The sequence below is a fragment of the Xenopus laevis genome, chromosome 1S, assembly GCF_017654675.1.
Source record: "Xenopus laevis strain J_2021 chromosome 1S, Xenopus_laevis_v10.1, whole genome shotgun sequence".
Taxonomy (NCBI): domain Eukaryota; kingdom Metazoa; phylum Chordata; class Amphibia; order Anura; family Pipidae; genus Xenopus; species Xenopus laevis.
Genome location: NC_054372.1, coordinates 150,093,870 through 150,121,665, shown reverse-complemented (window position 1 = coordinate 150,121,665; position 27,796 = coordinate 150,093,870). Strand labels below are relative to the sequence as shown.

Below are 27,796 nucleotides of genomic sequence, written 5' to 3'. Positions count from 1 at the left end.
GACAAAAAGAAGACCTCATGCAAACATTTAGGAAGAAATATCTGCAAAAGGAATAAGTGGACCTGAAAAATAATGGATCCTTTTAGGAGAGGAGCTTCAGACTAATCAACAAGACAAAAGTTTCTCAGATAACTTTTTCTTTTCCTTTAAATGAGAATACTGTGATTTCTTAATTTGAATATTTGTTTGACTGAAAATGGCTTACATTGCTAATAAATAAAAACTACAGTTTGGGAAACGGAATCACACTGGAAAAAATAATTCGATCTAAATTTATGCATGCTTCAATAAATTTTGATTTCATTTACATTCTGGCTTTTCATTTACATTTCTGGACAAGTTTATTAATTATATTCAAATTAAGGAAAGCAGATATAACAGCTGGTGGAGTAAAAATTCATCCATGTCAACTGACAAACTAAAAATAGATCCCTAAAGACATGAGACCTTCTGGCTGGATGTTAAAATAGGAAGTGAAGAGTTAATTTTCCAAGCACAGTAATGATATGTTGGCATTTCAGTTGTTTATTAAAGGAGATCTGATAATGTACAAAGCCATCAATAATCAATGTCATATTTCTACATAAAAATGGGTGTATTATGAAAAGATATATTTCATCCTGTTATAAAAATACCGTATATTGGATCCAGCTTGGGGATCAGTGAAAGCATTTGGCATCATGCCTTGTGCTTTTATATGGTTAGCAACTCCTTGGTGACTTCTACTACTCATATATTAATATGCTTTACCATAGGACAAAAAAAAAAACAATCTAGCCAAGCCACATATGTAAAATTTGGAAAATACAGTTGTTATTTTAACATGTAAGAGTCTCCCAAATTACACAACATATAACATTTGTGTGTTAATCCAAATCCTGTAATTTATTCCTGTAATTTATTTTGCAAATAATTTCTAATGGATCAAGTTTAAGTTCAACCTACAGATATTCAATTAGGTTTAAATCAGGGGAATGTAAGGGCCATTCCGAAATCTTTGTCTTGTAGGAGTAATTAAGCTTCTTGTTGAACGTTTCACATCAGTATGTAGAATTTGCGACATCCATTATTCTCTACACATATAATTTTTTCTTGTGCAACTGGCTGCTACCCAATCCCAAATACAATGGATCCACTCCCATGTTTAACAGTTGCAAAAGGTGTTTTCGTCAATTACTGCTGAATTTTTTCATCAAAAGCTTCTGTATCAATTAACTTAATTTCAGATGATCACTCAGAAAATTGCTTAGACAAGCCCACGGTTGTCGAGAGATAGCCCAAAGGGTGTCTGACTTTATTTAGCTCTACAACTGCCAACAGGTAAAGCCAAATGTTGATTAAGGTCTAATGAGGTCATTAGGGTCAGGGACCTTGCAAAAACAGTGTCCATCACTGGACATGTGCAAGGGTGTTCACATTTTTGCACGACACAATTACAATATTCTTTGTTCCTATGTTTTGGTTTATTATGTAACTGGGCATTAAACTTTACAAATATGTGGTTTTTAACATATTTATTCCTGCAGTAGTTACTTTCTACTTTTCATATATGAAATTAAGTAAATATATAGTTTAGAAAGAGGTACCCAAACGTTTACATTCAACTGTATCACACACACATTAAGTTGAAGTACCACCTTTTATAATAAATGTAAAAATAATATATCAATTAAATAAATGTCAATTTTACAAAAGTTTTTTTTTTCCCAAAATGAGGCCGGTTTCACTAGGGAGGTTGACTTGAAATCTGTTTCATGTAAGAGCAAATAAAACTAATGTGGAACTGCTAGTATATATATGATTTTACGTTAGCCTTTAGGTCAATCTTTCCTTTAAACAGCAAACATTTAAATAATAAGTAAACTTTTTTTCCCTCTCTAAAATTACCCTAAACAGCCCATAGAATAACATACCTTTCTCTCTGCGTTTTCACAATGTTTCACAAGCAGCTCAACGACTTTCCTTGTTTAGCGTGAAGTTCTGTCCCTTTCCTGTTCTAAGCTCTCCTCCTCCCTTTGACTCTAAAGACCTCAAAGAGGTGCCTACTGTAAATGTTCACTGCCTCTGCTCCAATTGAATTCAATCAGGCATCTCTTTGAAGTCTTCATAGTAGGAGAAAGTTTCACAAAAGGAAAGGGGGCTGAGCTTAATGCAAGACAAGGAAGAAGCTCAGTTGAAGTTGAGCTGCTTCTGATACAAAAGTTACACACGACAGAATGAAGGAAGAAATGTTATTCTGGGTACTGTTCAGAGTAATTTTAGGACATTTTAAAATAAAAGGCTTACTTTTCCTTTAAATGCACATAGGTTTTGTTCATATTTAAATAATCAGAATAAACTCTCCAGAACTCTTCAGAAGAAATAGTAACATTCTAATAAATACAGATAAGGAAAAAATGTTTGTAGTAATGGATGAGATAGGCAAAGTAACCATTCTATAATCCCTGCTAAAGGCAAAGAGACAACAATCGACTCCACTAAAAGACAGTTTAAAATAACTAGATGGCTTACCAAAACTCTGTCACCTAATTTAAGCTCTCGTTCTTTTTTCACAGATCCTGTTTCAGACAGGTTTGATATTGATTCACTTGTTGTCCTTGTAAGATTGCTTAATTGGGCTGGGGTAGAGGATTCCTTTGCAGATGGTGTGGAGCTTTTTAGTGGTGTCACTACTGAGGCTGGAGCAGTCGTTACAACCGGAGATGTATTTGTACAAGACACAGAGGTTGGAGAAGTAGATCTGGAAACAGGAGCAGTTTGAGTACCGTTGCTCTCCTCTTCCAATGGTTTTCGTAATAATTTTGATGGCCTTGTGAATATTCCTCTCAAGGCTTCACATTGAAAGTATCTAACACCAGCCACAGCACCATCATTTTTTCCAATGACTTCGTCCAATACTATTCCCGCCCATTGTCCAGGGGCAAACTGAGTCTCACCAAGGAACTGAATGCATCCAGGTTTATTACCATTTACCCAGACCCTCTCTCCAACATGAAAATCATCCACAAATTCTTCTGTAGTCTCTGAAGGGGGGGCAGGGGCTGGTTTTTCTGTTGCTGTTTTTACAGTTGGGGCTGCAACAGGCAAAGAAAATAGATAAGCACAAGACACATTTTTTGTTATCAACTAATTCACCAAGAAAAATCAATATGATAAGTATCTTTACTTACAATGGGGTTACAAGTACCTTCAACTATAAATACAAATCTGCAAGCAGCTGCAGGTAGCCTTTTTTTTAACATCAGTCAGCACAATTATTGTATTCAATAACCAACAACACATTTCGCAATACATATATTTGTTAAAATTCCCATTTTTCTAGTTTGTAAAAATGTTACCGTGATTATTCACCCCTCTTTTTTTGTGGTCATGGTTTCATATTTTTTTAAAGGTTTGTCATATCAATAAAAATTGTGAAAACAATGTTTATTAAAGGGATACTGTCATGGGGAAAAAACATTTTTTCAAAATGAATCAGTTAATAGTGCTGCTCCAGCAGAATTCTGCACTGAAATCCATTTTTCAAAAGAGCAAACAGATTTTTTTATATTCAATTTTGAAATCTGACATGGGGCTAGACATATTGTCAATTTCCCAGCTGCCCCAAGTCATGTGACTTGTGCTCTGATAAACTTCAATCACTCTTTACTGCTGTACTGCAAGTTGGAGTGATATCAACCCCCTCCCTTTTCCCCCCAGCAGCCAAACAAAAGAACAATGGGAAGGTAACCAGATAACAGCTCCCTAACACAAGATAACAGCTGCCCGGGAGATCTAAGAACAGCACTCAATAGTAAAAACCCATGTCCCACTGAGACACATTCAGTTACATTGAGAAGGAAAAACAGCAGCCTGCCAGAAAGCATTTCTCTCCTAAAGTGCAGGCACAAGTCACATGACCAGGGGCAGCTGGGAATTTGACAAAATGTCTAGCCCCATGTCAGATTTCAAAATTGAATATAAAAAAATCTGTTTGTTCTTTTGAGAAATTAATTTCAGTGCAGAATTCTGCTGGAGCAGCACTATTAACTGATGGGTTTTGAAAAAAACATGTTTTCTGATGACAGGATCCCTTTAAGATTTGCATATGATTATTCCCATAATGCCTTCTATGTTTTGTGAAGAATCACTGAATAGCCTCAAATTACACCAGACCCCAATTGTAGCACAAAAACAGACAAGGGCTACTTGCAGCCCTCTCACTAAAGTCAGTGGCAAGCGACTCTCAATGAGTAGATGACTATGAATGCTGGCACAGATATCAGTGATCTGAACACATGACAGTACCCAAACACGAAAGACATAAGGGTAGAGGATGAAAACACAGAGAAACTCCCAAAGTTTACTAATAGCATGTAGATAGGCTATAAAAACAATATCTAGGCTCCTTTTAGATGCATTTCACAGACTTGAAAACAACCAACCTAACCAATTCTTCAGCTGCACTCGTTCATGTCCATGGGTTATTCCTTTGCAAAGAATTGGCTGTTTAGGAAATGTGATCTTGGTGTGGCTGAGCATCTGTCCCAAAAAAGTAACTTCACTCAAACAGACAGCTTCACAGGAGACATATGTGGAGGGTGTTGGAAACACATCACTATTTGAAACTACATGACATTTAATAGATTCAGCTTTTTTTAAAAAGGATCAGTAGCATCTACAAATGAAATGGTTTCAGTTGAATTGACAAACCTACAATGACTATAAATTTTTTAAACAGCAGCCCTGGTTAGATTGCAGTGTGTTTGCTTATGGGCTCTGGTGTCTGCAGATGTCTATTGTCAGTTCCCTACGCAAGCTAGCACCAAGCAAGGCTAACATGCTTTACATGCCAGTGGAGGGTAAGATAACATATCCTTGAAGTGAAATTAGAAACCCTTAAATTATTGTGAGCTAATCCATATAGAATATTTTCACATTTTGGCATTCCCAGGCAGTGTTCTCATCCTAAATTGTTTTCTAGATGGCTTGGTGGGGGGAAAAAATATACATTTCCTAAAATTGTTGGAAACTACAAGCTCACAATAACCTGGCGCCTTTCTGGGGGAGAAACAAGAAGAGAATGGGGGCCAGGAACCCCTGTGGCCACCTGGATGTCAAGGTGACATAGCAGAACCAAGGAGCTTATACAAACACTACTAGATCAATATATATTTTCAATATACAAATGAAATGAGGATACAATGACACTGTATTGCAAATAATGAAACAGATCAAGGCTTGATCTCTATTTCCAGTAAAACTGCACTTATGTCACTCTTCACCCCAGCATTCAATGACCCGCAGTCATCACCATTAACTTTAAAGTTCAATTTTAAAAAGAATTAAAAGCAATTCAAAAAGTCTATTTCTGGTGAACAATCTGAAAACAACTAAAGATGAACAACCCCTTTCAAGTTTAATGCTCCTATCTCTAGTGTTTCAGTCTGGCAGCTCAGGGATCTAGCTGCAGCTTTTGAACTGTTACAATTTGCTACATTGGTTGATACATTTCTCAGCAGCAGCATCTGTGGAATATTAGCAACTCTTGTATCAATTCTAACAGCTGCCTTTAATTATTATGCTCAGCATGGCCAAAGATATACAAAAAATTGTATCAATCCCACTCCCAGAGCTGCTTCAAAAAGATGTGAAAAATGAAACGTTAAACTTCAGTATTATGAAACCACTCACAAATAGAAAGTAACTGAAAAAGTGTCTTTATTTCAGGTAAACTATCTGAAAACTATTGACCATGAATGCATTGCACAATACAAAGCAAGTGAACTCACAGTTAATATATATGTGCTCTTGCTTGTTATGTTCTTGCTTGCTTGTTATATTTTTTCTTCACAGTTCACAGTGATTTAATTTAAAGTAGATGCTCTTACCAGTGACGGCAGATGATTTAGCAGCAACTGCTCCAGGTTTTGCTATTCTGGAAGGTGCCTTTAGCCCACTAGGCTTCAGGGAACTCATTCTTTCATTGAAAAAGCTACAATTTCCCACAAATTGTTATCTTTTGGTAATCATTGATTCCACAGCATCTGCTTCCTTCAGAAGGTCCAACGTTAACTGTAAAAGACGAAGTAAAGGTAAGTATACAATCCCTATACCATGAGCTGTAAATACTAACTTAGCACAGAATAAACTCAAAACAAACTTGCAGTAAACAGTCATTTTTAGATACTGGAAGAAAACCAGATATTGAAGTACCTGCTTAGCTTAGAAGAACCTTTAAAAAAGCATGTGTGCCTAAACAACACAAACTACTTCCCGGCAATTATGTATAACCAAAGATAAAGAAATACTCTACTCATACAAACAAAAAACAGCCCCATGCTCACCCAACAACAATATTACCAGACTATCAATCGATCCATTCAGGGACCTTATCTTTAACATGAAGAAGATCCCTGCATTGATGGAAATGTTAGGTTATGTAGTTATGTAGCAAAAGATATTGCCGTCACCCTAAGTATGGTTAAAGAAGAATAAAGTGCTAAATCAAAGTCCTGACCTCAGTACAACTAAATATTGTAGAAAAACCTGAAGCTGATCTGTATGTAGGAATGGGCTAAAATTCCTCAAAGTCAATGTGCAGGACTGATCAACAGTTACACCAAATACAGAGTTCTATAAGATACAATACTGCTGTTCAATTTATTTTCAGATAAGAGACACAAAGTATATAAAGGCATCGTCATACATTAAGTCTACCAGAAAATCATTTATACATTAAATAAACCAAATAGGCTGGTTTTGTTTCCAATAAGGATTACGTATATCTTAGTTGGTATCAAGTAGAAGGAAATGTTTTATTATTACAGAGAAAAAGGAAATCATTTGTAAAAGAAATTGGATTATTTGGATAAAATGGAGTCTATGGGAGACGGCCTTTCCATAATTTGTAACTTTCTGGATAATCAGTTTCCAGAAAACAGATCCCATACCTGTCCTGTTTTATTATTACAGAGAAAAAGGAAATAATTTTTTAAATTCTGGATAATTTGATTATGACGGAGTCTTGACGTAATTCGGAGCTTTCTGGATAACGGGTTTCCGAATAACGGATCCCATACCTGTACTTTTAAAAGTATTCTTATGTACTTTCTGGCCTAGTGCTTACAGGGACCATTTAAAAAATATATATATATATATTGTTTCCCCCAACTGGAGTGCAGGTTCTTTTAGCATGCACCGCTGGCAGGGGAAAAAATTACCTTTGTGAAAATGACAATTTGTCTATGAAGATTCTCATTTATCCAGGTCATGATATACAGAATCTAGTAGAATTTAGTCAAAGGCAAATGGACATTTAGAAGGGCAGATAGAGGACAGTTGAGAGAGGCTGCTGTACATCAGGGGGTTTAGTTCTCCTCTAAATATACTATAAAGTAAGTTATACATTTACTAGCTACTTTAGAAATTATTCTGTTTTTGACTGAAAACATTATCAATTCAGTGCATCCCTACTGCCAATTAAATTCACCTTTACTTCAACTAAATATAATTACTTTTCTTCAGTCGCTTTACATTTACTGTTTTTTTAAATGCAATCAATTAATTTGATTTTCAGATTTTTAGACCAGATTGCTGCCTAAATGTATACATAAACTGAACATGCAGCCCCTACAGACCATGCTCTGAAGATTTACTAATGTCTGTCTCAGTTTTTGTGCCCATAGATACATTGGTTGCCGATATTTCTCTGATGCTATCAACTAACAACTCATCAACAGTTTAGAAGGTTGGCTGGCTTCACAGCTTATATGAAAGGGTGGAATGGAGTTCTAAAGGCGTGCCTTAATTGTAGGTAGCGAAAGAACATGGAGTTAGATAGGTGGTAGCGGTTTTTATCAGAGTTTTTATCCTTCAGCTGGCCCAACTGTTGATGTTGGGTAGAGCACTGAGGTGCAGCAGCGATCCATTTCCCCACAAAGGCGTCTATCTGGACCACACTGGCCTCGCCTTTTGAGTGCTTTTTTAAATACCTCAAACACTGTGGCTATTGGGGTAGTAATTGTGTAGTGTGCTGTAGGTCCCCTGTAAAGCAATTTAGCCAGGGCTTCGAGGGATCCCATTATCGTAGCTTCCAGTGTGGTGGAGGGGTTGTCTGCATGGGGCACCATCCACAATTGTGCCTGTAACGTTTTAAAGCTCATACGTGGATGATCCCCTGCCAATATGAACTTACGTATTATGGCATCTAATTGTTTAAACCACGGACTCGGGGGCTATACAGGTGAATTGTGGAGAGCATACAAAAATTTAGGAAGGAACACCATTTTGAATAAGTTGATCATACCAGGAAGGGAGAGAGGCAGCTGTTGCCAGACATCTATCTTAGCTATTAGGGCCTTAACTATTGGGGTCAAATTGCGTTCTTAAAATTTTTGGTGATCTAAGTGGATTATCATCCCTAGATATTTGAAGGTCTTTGTCACCTGTAGTCCTTTAAACCACTTTTAATGTTTTGGCAATACTCTTCATTTAAAGAGCTCTTTACACATTGGTAGGTTTTTTTTTTTGCACATTTAAAAAAATGCATTTTTAACTTAAAAACACTCATCGTGGCCCAACAGATTCTGATAGCATAAACCCAATCACATCAATAACGCTCTAAATATGCATATCCCCAACCATTTAACTGCTTTAATGGATTTTTGGACATATTAATCCATTAGCTGGGGCACATTTTAGCGATATTAAATTGTACATACATTTTCCAAATAACACTACTCTTATCTAGATAGTATATTTAGGAACCAACTAATTACCAACTAAAGTGTGAGCTGATGCACTGAAGCACTCATGTGTTATTGCCTTACTATAATAAAATAAACACACAATAAAGTTAAATTGCTGTTATTTTATGCAGAGCTACATAAAAAAAACCAAAGTAAGCAAGCACTAAATTAAATAGTTGGCTTCAAAATAATAGCTAAGGGTTGTTCACCAATCCCATTTCACAAAATATGTGGTGTGTTTATCTCTGCTTTAAGGATCAGCTGGTAAAATATTACACACAAAGTTAATAGCTAGCACAGTGGCTATTTGTTACAAGTGATATGGGTGTGGGATCATTCAGCTGATTACTATTCAGGGTGCTGAACACACACTCTTTCTAGGTGGGTCCTCGCTAGCTAGCACAGCTGGATTTTTTTTGGCAGCTCAGCCTCAGCCCACGTCAGATTCTTCAAGTCCAAACAGCTATGGACGCTAAAAAGGGCACCGGGCCAGCAATAAAAATTAATGAACACAACAGGTTCCTCCAGTCTTGAAGCTTCTACCTCACCCCTGAGAAATAACCACTTAACATTAACAGACAAGGAAAATACTCCATTGCAGTACTGCCTTGCTTGTTTGCATCTAGTCTCTTCTACCAAAAAAACAGGACAAACCTTGTGCTATTTTTGGATTCCTTAACTATGTAGTTTAAAGGGGAGTTACACCGAAAAAAAAAACTAAAATGTTTTCTAAGAGTAATTTTCACAAACAACTTTCCTGGGCAGTCATTAAAACTTTTCAGTGGTTTTGAAGTTATTTGTACTGGTAACTGTAACTATTGGTCTGTCCCTTGATACAAAAAAAAAAGTCAGCTTTGCTTGATTCTTCTGTAAATCAGCTGGCTTCTTCTACATTGTTTCAAAACTCAGAAGGGCAGAGAACAGAGTGACAAACACTGCTTTCAATACATTAACAACTATATTTAAAACCAATAATGATATATATATATATAGATATAGATATAGATATAGATATAGATATAGATATATATAGATATAGATATAGATATAGATATATTAAAATTATTACAATATCTTTTTTCACAATATCTATTTTGGGATTTACATTCCCTTTAACTGAAGACTTGTTGATTTAAAAGTAAAGTTTCAAGAAGATATGTGAATAGCTTTAGGCATTAATATTTTTGTTGAGGGTGTATAGAGAAAACTGTGCCCAGAGTCCCCTGCAGTAACAAGGATTTTTATTTTCTCTTAACATTCTCAAAGCAAGACAAATATTAAAATACAAAAATAAAAAGGCAGCACGAAACAGCAATATCAATAGAATTCAGTAAAGTGCAGTAAAACCCACAGTATCAAGGAAAAACAAAACGAACCGTTATCAGTAGAAACCATATTTACTGGAAAAAAAGTTAGCTACTCTGCAGGTATACACCTGTAAATACAGTATGTTCTTTCTGGAAGATCTATATACATTACAGACCAAATGTAATCTAGATGCAATTTGTATGGGCTACTCAGAGCATTTGAATTAGTGATTGGGCTTGAGCCAAAACCAGAGGGGACCTGCAGATTGAGTGGGTCGAGGTTGAAATTTGGCTGACCATTTAGGGTTGTGGTTGGGTGCAGGTCAGACTGGAAAAGTACACGCCTCCTCTGTTCCCAAAGATTCCTTTGTGTAGGAACCAGAGGTGCAGAGCAGAAGCAGTGTACAGAGCTGGAAGCCGTGGGTAGGGTTGGGTTCAACTCCTTCAATAACAATATTTGTGGGTCAGTGTAGGGTGCAAGTTGAGTTTTTCCTGACCCATACGTCATACTTTTAAAGGGGAACTCCAGCGTCCAAACCAAAATTTGATAAAGAGGCCCACATAACACAGAAACCCCTAATATACTCATCACAGTTACATGTTTCTTCAAAAAAAGTATGAATAAATGACATTTTCTATGCTGAAATCCAGCTGTTTAACATTTCTTCTCTTGCTGCATCATTTGAAATCCTGGCAGGGAAGGAGGATCAGCTAAACACTAATGTTATAGATTGTAACAACTTCTACACAGCTTACAGCCAGCATGCAGGAACTACATAACACACAATGCATTGCAATATGATGTTACATTCCTTATTGAAATCACGTGTGCAGGGAATTGTGGGATTTGGAGGATGCAGGCTGAGGACAGCTGGCTGTTGATACAAAGTAACAATAGTCAGCCAGCTCAGCAAAGTAGTCAGACAGGTCAGCAGGAGAGCAGGGGCTAGGCTTAGGGAACTGTTCCAAACCTTTAAAAAAGTCTGCATATTTTTTAATTAATGTATAATGCAAAGTTACTTGAAATGTTTAAATTTCAAAAAGCTAAAGTTATGTTTGTGTGGAGTTCCCCTTTAAATACCAACACTAGGAGCACTTCTAGGACAGTTGCATAGAGAGGAATAGATTGTATGGTACTTTTGTGTGCTACTTGCTGCACCAATTCCTGTAGCAGACAAATGGAAGGCATGTATGTCAAACCAGTAAAGTAGTTACCTTGTCATGTAAAAGTGTCAGCCTTCCTATTGCCATGTTCTCTATTATATATTGTATCAGTGTGACTGAACAGGTGTCAACCTTAGAGACTAGTTGGCTTTTTATATAAAATATAAGTATGTGTATGGGACATGAGCAAATGGAAAGGAGTATGTAAGTATGTTGAGGCACCAGTCCCATTTCACACAGTAAACATGAAGGAAAAGACTTGCACTGGTGGTCTAGCAATGCCACTCACAGGCAGGTTACAGACACACTCGGCTGCTCTGTGCGACTCCTCAGCTACTGAAAGCTTGGCCGGACACGCAGGTGGACAAACAACAAGGCACGTATGGTCCTTGGCGCGTTACGGTATGTACCGTATATACACATTGCTATACACATAGAGCTGCTACTTGTGAGCGCAGGAAGCTTTTTACTGTGTATTTCCAAGCGGAAGGGCCAATGGACTGTTCTTATATCCGGAGCTTTTAGTGATTTGCTGTCACGTGACTATGATCCAGGAGCCGAAATCGTCCGAATCCTGCATTAATGTGCCCCTGTGTGTAGGCCTCTCCCCCAACCATCAGGGAAGCAGCGCCTGTACATGTGCCGGCCTTCTGCTGTTGCTGCTGCTACTACTACCTGCCGACCTGTCACTGTAGCTCTTGTATGACAGAAGCCCACGCTAATCTTCCCCACAGCCAGCGGACTGGATCGCTTCGCGCAGCTCTGACTCACCTTCCCCTCTTTGCTCTCGCAGCAACAACAGCAGCAGCAGCCACTCACGCACTTCCCCGCGCTCTACCGACCGGTCACCTGGCACACTGCGCGCTCTCAGCAACACCAGCTCAGCCGGGCGCGCGCTACAGCGCATGAGCTTCCCAGGGCAGGAGAGGGGGCGGGACGCGTGACGCTAAAGCAAGACAGGAAAGAGAAGGAATGCGGAGGTAGCAGTGTGGCTGGCAAACGCTAATGTTTATTGAGGAATCCAATGAGGTCTTCTGATCCCTTCTTGCCAAGTAACGTCACTGTAGGAGGCACATAGTCACGTGACACTTTCAGGCTGGGGACATTGGGCTTTCCTTATTCCGCCATGGACTTCACACAACATACGTGGCTCTGGAGTAGCGATTTTTTCCCTGCAGGAATTAAATGTAGTAGGGAGCAATGATGTTTAACACACATCTGTATATACCACATTTATCTTAGTAGTAATAAGGTCATTTTATATCTTCTCCAGATTTAGGAACATAGGTGCTGCTACATTGCACCAGTGCAGTTGCCCAGAGCAACCAATCAGCAATGTACTTTGTATGGTCTTGGAATAGTCAAGTCTAAACTGTCCATTTTCAGCCATCTTGAACCTGGCACTACCAGGGAAGGTATAACCCCTCTTTGACTACATTTACATTGTAAGCTTTTTTATGAGGGGGACAGGGACATACCTCTTGTATGAGTTATATTATTGTATGTAATCTGTAGGTTCCTATTTATTGTACAGTGCTTTATAAATATGTCTATATAATAATAGGCTCATTCAGTTGGGGGCAGCATAAACCTTCATCCTCACTTTGTTTTATTGTGAAGTGATGGATTATGGGACTTGAAGACCCACTGCTTTCCATAGTGGTGAGTCTGCACCAAGTCGGGCACCTGTGGAATACCTGCAAAATATACAGGCTTCTGGCTAAAATTCCCCGATTCCCTGGGTGTGCAGGCAGTCCACGGGTAACCAAGCTGGGTAGCCAACAAAGGTGCAGGCTTGACCCCTCCCCTGTGGTTCTGGTAGTTTTTTTTTCTATTTTTGTGCAGATTCGGCACCAGAGTGACATCACGTCTTGTCCAAAGTGAAGTCACTTCCGGTTTCGTGTTTCCTCAGGTCGGAAGGTTATTTGACCTATTGCGGGTCAGTTCAAGTAGCAGATATGTGGGGGAAATCGAGGGTTGCGGGTCTGGGTTGCAGGCTACTGGTAGTGGGTATGGGTCAGTTACTGGTATAAGAATCTCTAGAAAGTCCCAGAAACCATTGCTGCAAGGAGACCCAGATATGAAGAAGTGTAAATGGTGGTACATGGGGCACTGAAGATCAAATTTTACACTGGGGTATTACGGTGTCAGTATGCACTTGCCATGATCAGTACAGATGATAGTAATCTATGGGTAACCATGATCTTTATAATTTACTTTCAGTACAAAAAATAAATCATATGCAAGGTAGCTCACTTCAAGTGTTTATTAGTGCAGAATAATCATAGCAAACAACATTACAGACATTGAATAAAATTATATTAAAATATATCACAAGGGAGTGTCCTCCCTCTGTCAGCATACCACATCTGCCACTCCCTCCTGATATGTTTTAAGTTTCAAGCGCCCAATAGCATGTTTTAATAGAAGAGCAGGCCTGTATTTGTGGCGAAACCACAAAGGCCTGGGCCTAGGTTGGCAAAATATTAGAGGTGGCATGCCGCCCAGCCACTTGCTTAGGAGCACTGGGGACGCACAGCAGCCCAGTGCTCCAGCAGGTGCACTTGCGAGGGGGGGGCAGTGGGCACTAGGACCACGTGGCCTATGTGCGCCCACAGTCAAAATCTGGCCCTTTAGAAGAGTATTTTTGGGGAGCAATTACCCTCAAAGGCAATATGTTACGATGACTTGTCCTGCACCAAGAGCCTTCTCAAAACCAAAGGTGTTCAAGTGCCAAATGCTATATAAACCTAAAACCAAAACGGAGAGGCTCTAAACATCACTTAAGGAATTATAAGTAGATACCCACAAATCACTTAATGCCCCTGTGGCCAACTAGAACTGCTGGTCTAATAACACAGATACAGCTTTATAGTTTAGAGCCATGCATCCAAACGTTCAGGAAGAAGAGAAATAATTCTAAAAATTACTTTTTAAAAAAATACCAATTGAAAAGTTGCTTGGAACTGAAAATTCTATAACATACTAAAAGTTAACGTCAATGTGAAGTACCCCTTTAAATATGTTTTACATTATTTGTATTACAACAACATCCAAATAACACTGGATAGGTTGTAATGTTCTATACTTAATTACCTCCTTAATTGCACTTGCAGTTTGGCTACAGCGCCAGGCCAGGCACCTCCCACTCCCTGTTGAGCGAAAAGATACGCAAAGCCCCTCTCACTACAAGGGATCTGCCTGGCTGACTTAGGAAAGCAGAGACATGGGATCAGACTAGGGGTAGGTGGCAGGAACGTGCCCCAGCTTTGCACCCTAGGCAAGTGCCTCTTCTGCCTACACCTAGTTCCAACACTGTCTAAAGTCTGGTTAATTGAGATAAAACTGTTCAGTCTTCTACCCTTAATAGTCTGTATTATCCCAAATAGGATCCATCCTCTGTAACTTCTGCTTTACCCTGTACCCCATGCATCTACTCTAATTTAAAAACAGTTACAAGTTTGAGATTTTAATGCAATTCATATAGTTCAATATTATTTTGTACAAATTCTTTTAAATTTCAGATTCTTGAAGTAAATCCCAAAAAAATTAACTCTTACAAGCCTAGCTGTCAAGTATGTGTTTATGTCAGGCATGTATACATGTTAGGCAAGTGTGTTACTAACACTTCTAGGCTTATATATTAATAATATTAGCAAGAGCTCAAAATTAAAAAACTGGCTGCTGCAGAGATGTTTAGGCAGAACACGTGTCTGGTTTCAGTATTGTATTGCATTTATACTGAACAACAAATGCAGTGCTTTACAGGGGATAAACACAAAAAGTGGTACAGTTACAACAATTAAACAGGTGCTAGAAGTTTTTATGCTCAGTTGTATTGAGGTTCCTGTTCAAAGAGCTTACAACCTATAAACTTGTAAACTACTAAACTGAATACATTAATTTAGCAACTCTATTAGAAAGAATACAGTTCAGTCTGCAATGCCACAGGTTCCTCAGTAACACTCCCCAATTAATTACTTGTTACCATCTTCTGGAGAAGTAGTTCATGCTAAGGAATCTGTTTTCTGTAATTCCTGATTATAAATGAGTTTACATTTATAGTGCCACCATTGCTGGGTGTGACAAACAGGAAAGCTCTAAAGTATAGAATTGTTTACTCATAAAATGTCACCAAACATGACATACAGGACAGAATTTGTTAATTGTAAAAACAAGATATTCTAGAAAACCCTAAGTGAGTTACAGTCATAAAGGTATTCAAATCAATTCAGTAAGGTGCCACACTCACACAGGATCGCCTTTTGCAGCGTCGGGTGCACAGCTGTATTCCTCTCTGCCCGAGGAGAAATTCCAACGAAAAACAATAATTCCAGCAGCACTCCGATGTGTGAATCAAAGGTTATTTATTTATGCCATTAGCAGAGCGACGTTTCGGGCTATTCCAGCTTGATAAAGGGCTGGAATAGCCCGAAACGTCGCTCTGCTAATGGCATAAATAAATAACCTTTGATTCACACATCGGAGTGCTGCTGGAATTATTGTTTTTCGTTACAGTCATAAAGGGTTCTTCTAATAACTTGTTACCTACAGAAACAGATGCAGATCTGCCCATGAGTTGAAGTTGTTATCTTGGTTGATGCAGTGAGCAGGTTATAAATACATGGATGGGTGGTGAGAGCACAAATACAGTGAAACTCCATAACTGAAGTGTTTCTTGCCAGGAACTGTTCACAGTGGGGCTCTAAAAACTGATGTTTGCATTCAAACAATCAGTATCAAGTGAAAGTTATACACAGGAGCTGATCATTCCTTGTGAAATAATCTACAGGTTTAGCTATTCATAGACAGACTAGTGTTGCTGCTGCTATGTTCCTTGCATGCACAGCTATAACATTGTGAATACAATAGCAACAATCTCCATTTCAGACCTCGTTCATTAGATCCTGTTAGGTGTACCTCAGACTTCAAATACAGGTATGTGATCTGTTATTCAGAAACCCATTATCCAGAAAGCTCAGAATTATGGAAAAGCCATCTCCCATAGACTCCATTATATCCAAATTTTAAAAAATCATTTCCTTTTTCTCTGTAATAATAAAACAGTACATTGTACTTGATCCAAACTAAGATATGATTAGTCCTTATTGGAAGTAGAACCAGCCTATTGTTTATGCCTATGTTTACATTATTTTTAAGGTATGAAGATCCAAATTATGGAAAGATCCGTTATCTGGAAAGCCCCAGGTCCAGGGCATTCTGAATAACAGGTCCCATACCTGTACCTGGATTTTCAGCATTGAGTATGTGAGCACAGGTGGAAATTTAAAAACTACTGCTGTACCTGTTATTTCTCATAGGGCTGTGCCTACAGTACAAAATGGTTAAGCAGTTGATGCCTCAGCCATAATAATAAACTACTTTGATTTTAACAAGTCTGCTTGTGCACCTGCCTCTTTTTATATTGTGAAATACCTGCCTGTTAAAGTTGACATATACCATAGGTGACCCATCCCTCCCCCCCCCCCCAGGGCTCGACTGAGAGTCAAAATAGGCCCTGGCATTTCAGGTACAAAGAGGCCCAATCCGCCTACACAGAGGCCCAAACAGACCCCACCAGCCCACTAAATACTGACTTGCAACAACAAAAAGTTTTTAAAGATCTTATTTTCACACACTGTAGATTGCTTCATGTAATATATTAATCAAAATTAATAAATCCTCAGAGAACCCAAAAATTGTTGATTTGATTTTTTGAGGTTTTTTAATTCCAAGTACAAAAACAGTGAAAATTGCTGTACAAATATCAATTTAATAAATACAATTAATTATACCACAATTCATGTATATATAGCACCATATATGGTTTGCACCATATTTTTAAAAGAATAATTTAACTGCTAATCTTAGATTATGCAGATAATGAGGCTTGGAGGAGACGTTTTAAAAACGCATCATTTGGATCAGCATTCCTTGTTTGTCAAATTGACTTATGTCCATGGTATTGACCTGCTTAAGTAAAAGTCACAATGAAGCACTTGTTAGAGGTTTTAAACATTGTATGCAGGACATATTCACTTTGTTGCTGATAATGAGAAACAATGTAGCAGAGTGTGGAAATATATTCAAAACACTTGCAGCCGTAGATACGAAGAGCTGTGCCTTTTGAAATACTGCGCTGAAAATCCAGATAGATAAGTAGTATGACCGGCTCACATAAATTTCAGGTAGTAAGTATAGGGTTGACTGTCAGTCGGCTACACGCCAAGTATACATTACCACCTTATCGGTGTAGTCTCTGTGGCGGTTACGTTGCTCGCAGAGCTGTCCTAGCTTGCACTTCCAGAGCCGATCTGAAGAGCCAAAGGTCCCAGTCACTCCTCGTTCCACGTATCTGATTTCCAGATTGTTAAATGTACTCAAATGATGGCGTTTCTCTCCTCCACATGGCCAACGCGCGTTTCACCTTGAGCGGCTTCGTCAGGGCTACTGACTTTCTATGGCACCTTATAGCAGCCCCACTGGCATTTGCCAGAACCCACAGATTGCCAGTCCGGGCCTGCCCCCCCCCCCCCAATACTGTAGGCAATAATGAATAATATGTGATGCTGGTTTTACTTTGGGCTTTATTAGAGCTTCCTATAGATCTGCATCAGTCGCGGCCTGAATTTAAATGAGGGGTAGGCGTGTTCTAATTCTCTAAAAGTTAAAAGTCTATAATGCACCAGCACAGTATGTCTAATGGATTCTGGATTATGATATTTTCTAGATCTCAGAGATGTGGCTTGTGGTTGACAAGCAAACTGGAATTGAAGGAAATCTGCACAAGAGTCTAAATTTGAAGTATGGCACAAGGTTTTTTTAAGGTCTACTGAGGCTATTCAGGTGATAAAGACACTTTGCACAACAATACCTACAATGTACTTGATATTCCACTATTGGTATTTAATAAAGCAAGAAAATATTAAGAAGAGAATATATAGAATATTTTACAGTCGTCACATAGTAGTTGTTAGTTATGAACACTGGGCAATTTTGCACTAAACTAGTAAGTAATCAGTGGCAACCAAATACTGTAGTTAAGCCATATGTCACAGTGACCACTAAAGCTCTTCCGAGCTGCAATAATAACTGCCAACCCTAGAGTTGTATCCATTGTGCATCCTAATGGCTGTCCTAACTGTAGATATCAACACCATTTTCTTGCTTTCAGTAAAAGTAAATTTTGTCCCATTAACCTTCTTTTAATAGTGTTATTTACTGTCTCACAAGGAAAAGAGAACATCAGTTTACTGTATCAACTGTCTTAGCCTTGCAAAAGAGGCAGTCAACTTACTCTCAGCCTGACAAAGTCCATAGCTGCCTCATCCCAAATCCAAGTTGGCAGCCTTCATTGTGCCAGTACACTGAATAATTGGACACTGGATTTACTCATGCCTCGAAGCTCTCTCCAACTGCAAGATCACTGATGATACCATAAGCCTTCAACAGGCTTATTGTTCTGAACCAACCCTTAGGTTAAGCCAAGTCATTATCATTTCATCATTTACTAATAATCAAACAATACTAATAACGAAAAAATTGTGTTTTTTCTATATTTCTAAAAAAAAACTTGAAAAATGTGAGATTTATTAAGTGAAAAACTACGAAAACTTTTAAAGAGATATTGACACCAGAAATTAAAGTGAGTTTTAGATGTACTTTCAAAAATCACTAAAATCTGACCTTTAATAAATAAGCCTCCAAAGATCTGGGGGCAGATTCACTAAAGGGCGAAGTGACTAACGATGGCGCAAATTCGCCAGCGTGACGTCATTTTGTAACTTCGCCAATTCACTAACGGGCGCTGGCGTAAATTCGCTAGCGAAGTAGACCTACTCTAGCGCTACTTCGCACCCTTATGCCAGGTGAACTTGCGCTATGGCGAATGGGACGTAACTATGCTAATTCACTAACTTGCGCATTTTACTGAACGTTACCTCTTGCGCCAGACTTGCCTTCGCCACCTCAGACCAGACGAAGTGCAATAGAGTAGATAGGGATTGCTTCCCAAAAAGTCCCAAAAAACGCTGGCGTTTTTTCCTTTTTTAAGGGTGATAGGCTGAAAAAGATTGTACATTTTTTTGGGGGTACCCTCCTTCCCCCCTACATTTCCTAACATATGGCACCTGAACTATACAGTGGGCACATATGTAGGGCAAAATATCAACTCTATTTTATTTAATGAAGCTTTCCCAGGCTTGTGTAGTGTAATGTATTTGCTGCTACATATACAACAATTCAACTTTAACTTGGCGCCGTATGTAAATTAGGCATCGCTAACGTAACTTTGCTTTGCTTGACGAATTAACGCTTGCACAAATTCGCTACCGTTCGCCTCCCTGAGCGCAACTTCGGATTTTAGTGAATTAGCAGCGCCCTGGCGAAAATTCGCCTGGCGAAGTGCGGCAAAGGCGTCGCTGGCGCATTTTCGCTGCATAGTGAATTTGCCCCTTAAACTCCAGAATTTAGATATGGCAATTTGTATAGCTTAAATAAGTAACTGGATGGGTTAAGATGCATAACAGAAACCAAAGTAGAGAGTTTGACTGCCCCTTTTAACATACCGTAGTACAGGTATGGGACTTGTTATCCAGAATGCTCGGGACCTGGGGTTTTCCGGATAACAGATCTTTCCGTAATTTGGGTCTTCATGCCTTAAGTCTACTAGAAATTCATTTTAACATTACATAAACCCAATAGGCTGGTTTTCCAATAAGGGTTAATTATATATTAGTTGGGATCAAGTACAAGCTACTGTTTTATTATTACAGAGAAAAAGGAAATCATTTTTAAAAATTTTGATTATTTGGATAAAATGGAGTCTATGGGAAACAGTCATTCCGTAATTCGGAGCATTCTGGATATCGGGTTTCCAGAAAAGGAATCCTATACCTGTATACCTTAAACTTAGTAACAGAGGAGCACAGGGGATGTAGTGTAATGAAAGTCTATTTCCAGAGGATGTATAAGGATCATGTTGGACTGAAATGAGGCAGGTTCCCAGCCACAGTTTCTGCAGTGTTGACAACGGAATCAACAAGACACAGGCAAAGTACAACCGGCAATGGTTGGACACACGTATGTGAAATTACATGCATACAGAAGCTGCAGAAGTACAGCACCATGGGACACAACTGCATGCTTTGGCACACATGACCCTTACAGATGTTATAAAAAGGGCAGTCAAATGATAAAGTATTTCGCAAAATTCACAGTTTGTAAAAACCGAGAATATTTACGGTTCAATCTAGTGTATAACGGCGTAGCAAAGGAAATTCTTCCGGTACTATAAATAGTAGCTTACAAAACAACGCACAGTGTATGTGTGCCTTGACACAGATTGGTGTCTCAGATTAAAGAAACCATTTAAACCTGAAGCATCTGAAATTACAATTTGTCCCCTAGGAAGCCCCATCTATGCAAGAAAGGCATCTCAAGATGTCACCATAACAATGGAAATGTACACAAGCTACTGCTATGCTCAACGCTACTCACTAACCCAGTACAACTATAGCATTACTGGTGCAGAACGGTTAATTAAAACGTTGCCCACAGCCTCTCTTTCCACAATATACATAATTTGGAATCAAATACTTTAATACCTATTATGTGACAACTGGTGGGCCATGGCTCTCAAGATGTTGTTGAACTTCAGCTTTCGGCAACACCATTTAGCCGAAGGCCACTATTTGCCCATATTGCCTTTTAATAAAAACAGTTTTACAGTTCACTTGCTCTAAATTTTAAACTGCAGCCACTAACATTAAGCAAACACTGGTTTCCTCATTACACAAATTAATAATTAACAATTAGGTCTGGGAATGTGTCTCTGACACACAACCTTACCTGCTTCATTTAAACAAATACACAAGTTTCTCAGACGCATTCACATTACGAGGTAGGCCATCAAATACTTGTGATCTTTGCCTCTAAATAGGAGCCCTCGGCAGAAGCTAGACTGCAGTTTCATTATGACGCTCATACTGCTTGCTTAATAATGTTGCCAGTCTCATCTTCTATAGTTAGAAAGGAACACTGTACAGCATTCATTGCCAGTGACATGATTCATTTCCACTTAAAGTGGACCTGTCACCCAGACATAAAAATCTGTATAATAAAAGTCCTTTTCAAATTAAACATGAAATCCAATTTCTATTTTTATTAAAGCATTCATAGCTGTTGTAAGCTCATTTAAAAATCTCAGCTGTCAATCAAATCTTGTCTGCCCTTCCTCTATGCCAGTGGCATAGAGGCGGGGCAGACAATTACTTCCATTCAGCACTTCCTAGCTGTCACTGCTCTCCCCACATTCCCCCGTTCTCTTTAGCGTTTAATTGTGTAGCCAGTGCATGGGGATGGACATCAGGTCCCCCATTCTGGTGCACAAACAAGATTCTGAGATGATACAAGACTTGCCTTAATAACAGTGTCCACAAAATGGCTGCTGCCTACTTGTTATAATTATGATTCACAGACTGAAGGAAACAAGATTCAAATAATTTATATAGTGTAATTAAAGTTCATTTTGCTTGACTAATGTGATAAAATAGGATTTGGAATGGTTTTTTTTGGGTGACGGGTCCCCTTTAACCGCTGCGACTAAATTTGGCACATTACATACATGTCAAGGAAAACCAATGAGAAATTACAATCAAAAGGTGAGTTACAAAATAAACACCCCCCACCCTTTGCACTCTAGAGTGCATCTAGATCTATTGGCCACATTCATTGTTTTAGTCATGTACAATATGTTTATATCCCATGTCCACTTAGAGGTAGATTTATGAATTCATAACAACACGATCACAAAAATACATACATAATTGTTTTCATGTTTATTTATTCTCATATTTAAAGGGGACCCGTCACCCAACAAAAATTATTTCAAATCCTATTTTATCATGTTAGTCAAGCAAAATGAACTTAAGTTACACTATATAAATTATCTGAATATTATTTCCTTCAGTCTGGGAATTCATAATTATAACAAGCAGGCAGGAGCCATTTTGTGGACACTGTTATTAAGGCAAGCCTTGTATCATCTCAGAATCTGTTGTGCACCAGGGGGACCTGATGTCCATCCCCATTCCCTGGTTACACAATTAAATGGTTAAATGAGGGAATGTGGTGAGAGCAGTGACATCTAGGAAGTGCTGAATGGAAAGTGAATGTAATTGTCTGCCCCGCCTCTATGCCTAATGCAGGAGGGGCAGACAATATTTGATTGATAGCTGAGATTTTTAAATGAGTTTACAACAGCTATAAATGCTTTAATAAAAAAAAAAGAATTTGGATTTTACATGTGTTTGGTCTTTAAGATTGCACATGACCAAGTGCTGGGTAAGCATGAAACGCGTTAGGCTCCATGAGGGGAAATGCTATGTATTTTAACATGATATAATAAATTACTTTTTATCAGCACGAATATAGAGTAAAGTCTTTTTTTGCTGTGTTACCTCAGTTTGGTCACTAGAGGTCTCTATCATGCTGTATACTATATACTGTACATTTCACTTACTAATATATTACTTATTTATTCGGATTCTGTAGTCCATTTTTTGAGTATAAACATTTATCAAGCTAACTTATTTGACCAGAGGCTGCCATGATAAATTTGAAAAGATATGGGACCCGTGGCTAGACATTAATCCACTTGAGCTCCCAGAACTCCAAGGTCTATGCCAGCCAACCATATGTTAATACACAGTGAATTGGTTGCATTTAAGGTGCTATGTAGGATTGATCTTTGTTATTCCATGTTCTGATGACTATGTAAATTCTTATTCAATGGTATATTGGAAAAACCAAGTGTTTACAGTTATTACTACATGTGAACCAAGTTGTTGTATGTACTCCCTTACCCCTACCCCTACCCTTGAAAAACCAAAAATAAAAACTTTAAAAAATGTTTAAATAGATAGGCTGTGCGAAATTAAAAATGTTTTTAATATAGTTATTTAGCCAAAAATGTAATGTATAAAGGCTGGAGTGACTGAATGTCTAACATAATAGCCAGAACACTACTTCCTGCTTTGCAGCTCTCTTGGCTCCACTGATTGGCTACCAGGCAGTAACCAATCAAAGACTTGATGGGGGGAGCACATGGGTAATAACTGTTGCTTTTGAATCTGAGTTGCATGCTGAGGATCAACTACAAACTCACTGTCCCATGTGCCCCCCCCTTCAAGTAGCTGACTAACTCAAGAGTTAGAGAGCTGAAAAGCAGGAAGTTGGATTCTGGTTGTTACACATCCAGTCACTCCAGCCTTTATACATTACATTTTTGGCTAACTATATTAGAAACAATTTTTTTTGCACAGCTATTTACCTAGTTTTTATACTGAACTGTTACTTTAAAATAGACATTGGTCTTTTTTCAACCTAACTTGACTATGTAAAAGTCCCATATAGAGATAAGTCTGGCATCATCATACACAGCAAACTATTTTACCTGCATTGTGTGTCATTTGTTTATTAAGTAAGGCAGGGGAAGCAGTGTTTTTTTCTAAAGGCTAACCCTTTAAAGTTGCCACCCTAGCCACAGACGTCTGTATACAGCTGCTATGTTCCATGGAGAGACAGTGATCTGAATGTGATATTGTGATCTGTTGTGATATTGCAAACTGTTAACTGAATAAAGTTTACATGTTAAAGGGGACCTATCATAAAAGCTGTATTATAAAAGTCATGGTCATGACGCTAGTCTCGCGTGATGTGACTTCAGGGTTTTCTGTAAGACAGGAGGATAGAGGCCTGCAATAAACAGTTTTGCTGGAGGCATAAGTAGCGATCCAGGACCGCGGACAGTGTTAGGGAAATTGGGACTGTTGGGTAGGGATGGGTGATTTTTTTCACCTTGTTTCGCCGTGGAAATGGCGCCCATAGACTTGTATGGCGTTGTGCGCCAAAAAAATTTTGATGCCCATAGACTTTAATGGCCGTCTGCGACATTTCGCCGGCAGCAAATTTTTGGCAAAACGAAACGGGTCAGATTCACCCATCCCTACTGTTGGGCGGTGTGAAAGCAGTGTAGTGGAAAGAACATGCAGGAACCGTAGCGGCCACCTTCCCTCCCGAAGTCTTCAGCTCACTGACAGCAGGGGACTCAATAATCCAACACAACATCTGAAAACCACATCTTGACCTTGCAGATAAACTATTTATGATATTTATAAGCTAAACGCTTGTGAGTCCCCACACTTAAACACACCGAAGGTGAACCATAAAGAGTAAAACGAACATCGTATGGTAATAGTGGGCAATGGTTGGACTGTAATAATCATAAAACTCACTTCACTTAGATTGTCTCCTATACTATATTCTTATTCCCGGAGCTTCTTTTAGCTCTGACTCATACGGATCTTTGACATATTAACTGAACAAACTTTACATGTTAAAGGACATGTCAACCCCCACATCAAGAATTTATTCAGTTAAAAGCCTAATTACATTCTTCACATACCGAGTATTCCAGTCCTTCAAAAGCAATTCACTAAGAAGCTTAGTTGATTTAAGCTTCCTGCTTCTTTCCTCCACGATCTGCCTCTCTCTCCCCTCCCTTCTGAATGAGCGCTGCTGTTTGGCGATATGCATATGCGCACTTTGTCTCAAACAATCTAGCACATGCGCGATAGAGGGGAATCGGCTTCAGCTAAAACTTTCAGCCGCGTCATCAGTGACCTGGATACACGCCTATCAATTCTATCCACCAATCAAAAAAATAGCACTGGTGGTTGCTATACCGACTTCAGACTTGTAAGCTTGAACTCTCTGCTCCCCCTGCTCCTAGCAAATATTTCTTCTGCTGACTGCAGCGAGGGAGAGAGCAGAGAATTTAACTATTTCACTGCCTTTTACAACCAGGATAACCATGTAAGTGCAGCATTGCACAATACAACCAGGAAGCGTGCGACCCAGAAAAAATGGCCGCCGGGTAAATGCTTGCATCGATCGAGAAAGAACGCAGTGGTGCAGGGAGCAGGAGGGGAATTTCGAGGCGAAAGTAATGCGGTTCGGGTGGGGTTAAGGTAACCTATACAGGCATGCCAATACTGAAAAAAAGGTTGACATGTCCTTTAAAGGGGACCTATCATAAAAGCTGTATTATAAAAGTCCTTTTCAAACTAAACATGAAACCCAAATTCTTTTCTACAAATCCATACTTGTTATAAAGGTGTCAGTAGAAAAGCTTCCACTTATGCAAAATGTGTTGAAAGGGGGAAGCTCGTTTATCAAGTACTACTGGGGTACCTGTCCTCTTGGTACGGTTGATTTTTATTGGGGGGGGAATCTATGATTGTTTTGAGCACCAAATAAATGTTTCATGTATGATAACTACCAACCATTTGTACGGTTATTATACCTATACTGGCAGTTCGGACCTGACTGGCACAGATTTATCCTATCTCCATACAAGCTTTGATAAAATATAGGGAATTTGCTCCTTCTACCTTTTCGCTGGACAGGATATGTCTTCAGCTAGCTTCTTGCTACTAGACTATTACACAAAGTACACCAACAGAAAACATAGCTTTTAGATATTCACGAGCAGCCAAGACATATGTTTTACATTTATGAATTATAAGATCATTCAAGTGCCTTTTTTTTTTGTTAAAGGGGTTGATCACCTTTGAGAACCTTTAACGTGATGTAGAGAGTGATATTCTGACAATTTGCAATTGGTTTTCATTTTTTATTATTTGAGGTTATTGAGTTATTTAGCTTTTTATTCAGCAGCTCTCCAGTTTGCAAAGTCAGCAATCTGGTAACTAGGGTCCAAATTACCCTAGCAACCATGCATTGATTTACATAAGAGACTGGAATATGAAAAGGAGAGTACTTGACTAGAAAGATCAGTAATGTAAAGTATCACTAACAAATACAGAGCATTTGTTTTTTAGAAGGAGTCAGTGACGCCCATTTGAAAGCTGCAAAGAGTCAAATAAAAAAGCAAATAACTATAAAGAAGAATGAAAACCGATTGAAAAGCTGGTTAAAATTGGGCATTGTAGAACATACTAAAAGTTACCTTAAGGCTCTGGCAACACGGGCAGATTAGTTGCCAGGCGACAAATCTCTTCTTCACGGCGACTAATCTCCCCTATCTGCCTTCCGCCGGCTAAAATTTAAATCGCCTGGGGGCAGGCACACGGAACGCTTAGTTTTCCCGAAGTCGCCCGTAACTGCCTCACAAGGAAACTTCGGAAAACTAAGCATTCCATGTGCCTACCCCCAGGCGATTTACAATTTAGCCAGCGGAAGGCAGATCGGGGAGATTAGTAGCCGCGAAGAAGTGGAGATTTGTCGCCTAGCGACTAATCTCCCCGAATCTGCCCGTGTGGCCAGACCCTAAAGGTACGACCCCTTTAAGTAGCAACACCAAATGCTGCCTGTGCCAAACCTCAAAATCTGCAAGTATACCTAGTATTAAAAGCCACATTTAGCTTTTGACATTTCTAGTATAAAAATGCATAAGCCCTTCACATATTTGTGTCACTTCACATATTTCAAAGTTAAAGGGGACGTTCACATTTTGCAGAGATGAAAACAAAGCCCACTTTATATGACATAATTCATTAAAGAAACAGGAACAGCAAAAATGAACGCATGTTAAAGTAATTCAAATACACTGCACTAGTAAAGACTACTATTGTTAGTATAAACACACTGCTGTACAGCCATGGGGCAGCCATTCAAGCTGGAAAAGTAGAAAAGGCACATGTCACTTAGTAGAGAACAGATAAGCCTTGTAAGGTACTGCAATAGAGTGCATAGATTATCTGCTATGTAACCTGTGATTTAAATGGCTGCCCCCATGGCTACACAGCAACTTGTTTATATAAACTATAGTTGTGTTTGTAAAGCAAACATCTGTTTTACAAGTACAGGGCAACTGTACAATATATTTTCATTACACTTTCATTTGTTGGTGTAACTAATCCTTTAATCTATGGCACAATCCTGCAGGATGGGGTTATCCATCTGGAGCCTGGACCACACACACACGACATTGGCAGCAAGAAACAAGGACAGTTTTCTTTAAGCTGTGCACATTTTGAGGCCAGTGAACACAACAAATTGTGTGTGGAAACGCAATTTTTTTTATTCTGACCTGAACAGGGTTTAGAAATGTGCACAAAAGTCTAAAAGTGTGCACACAATTAGTTTTTTTTCCCGCGTACATAGTCATTAGGAATTAGAATGAACATAGGTTTGTGGTTAAATACATACTTGGTTTTTCATTCTTTTGCATGCATTGTCAACACCAATCTAGTCACCCTAACTCCATTCCTCTCTCCATTTGCACAGTGGTAGGACTTTGCAAAAGGTTAATATCCCCTTTAACTCATTCCAGCAATATTTTGAAAGAACTACAATTACAACTTTGTAGGAGTCTTTATAAAAACAGACAACTCCTCCTTTATAACTGCCAATATGAAACCGCAAACAGACAACTAAATCAGAAGCCACTACATTTGCAGCAACCATTTAAACCAATAGTAAAAATAAAACCTGAACATTTCCTACACTAAGGAGCTAATTTTTAAGATGGCAGTTATTATCTATGCTTTAGAACATAACCACAAAATTCAG

General features: G+C 38.7%; 1 protein-coding gene across 5 annotated transcripts in view; it reads right to left on the bottom strand.

Moving 5' to 3' along the window:
* Positions 1 to 12,111, bottom strand: part of clip1.S (CAP-Gly domain containing linker protein 1 S homeolog) — a 62,576-nt gene extending 50,465 nt beyond the window's left edge. For 4 of the 5 annotated variants that reach the window (XM_041580365.1, XM_041580363.1, XM_041580366.1 and 1 more), the window contains exons 1-2: positions 5,871 to 6,054; positions 2,512 to 3,074 (exon numbers count right to left, since the gene is read on the bottom strand). In XM_041580365.1, the coding sequence (XP_041436299.1) occupies positions 2,512 to 3,074; positions 5,871 to 5,958 (651 nt within the window). In that variant the 5' untranslated portion in view covers positions 5,959 to 6,054. Of the gene's footprint in view, positions 1 to 2,511; positions 3,075 to 5,870; positions 6,055 to 11,971 lie in introns of those variants that run through there. The other variant, XM_041580362.1, reaches the window with a different exon arrangement.
* Between the last annotated feature and the right edge of the window lie 15,685 nt (positions 12,112 to 27,796).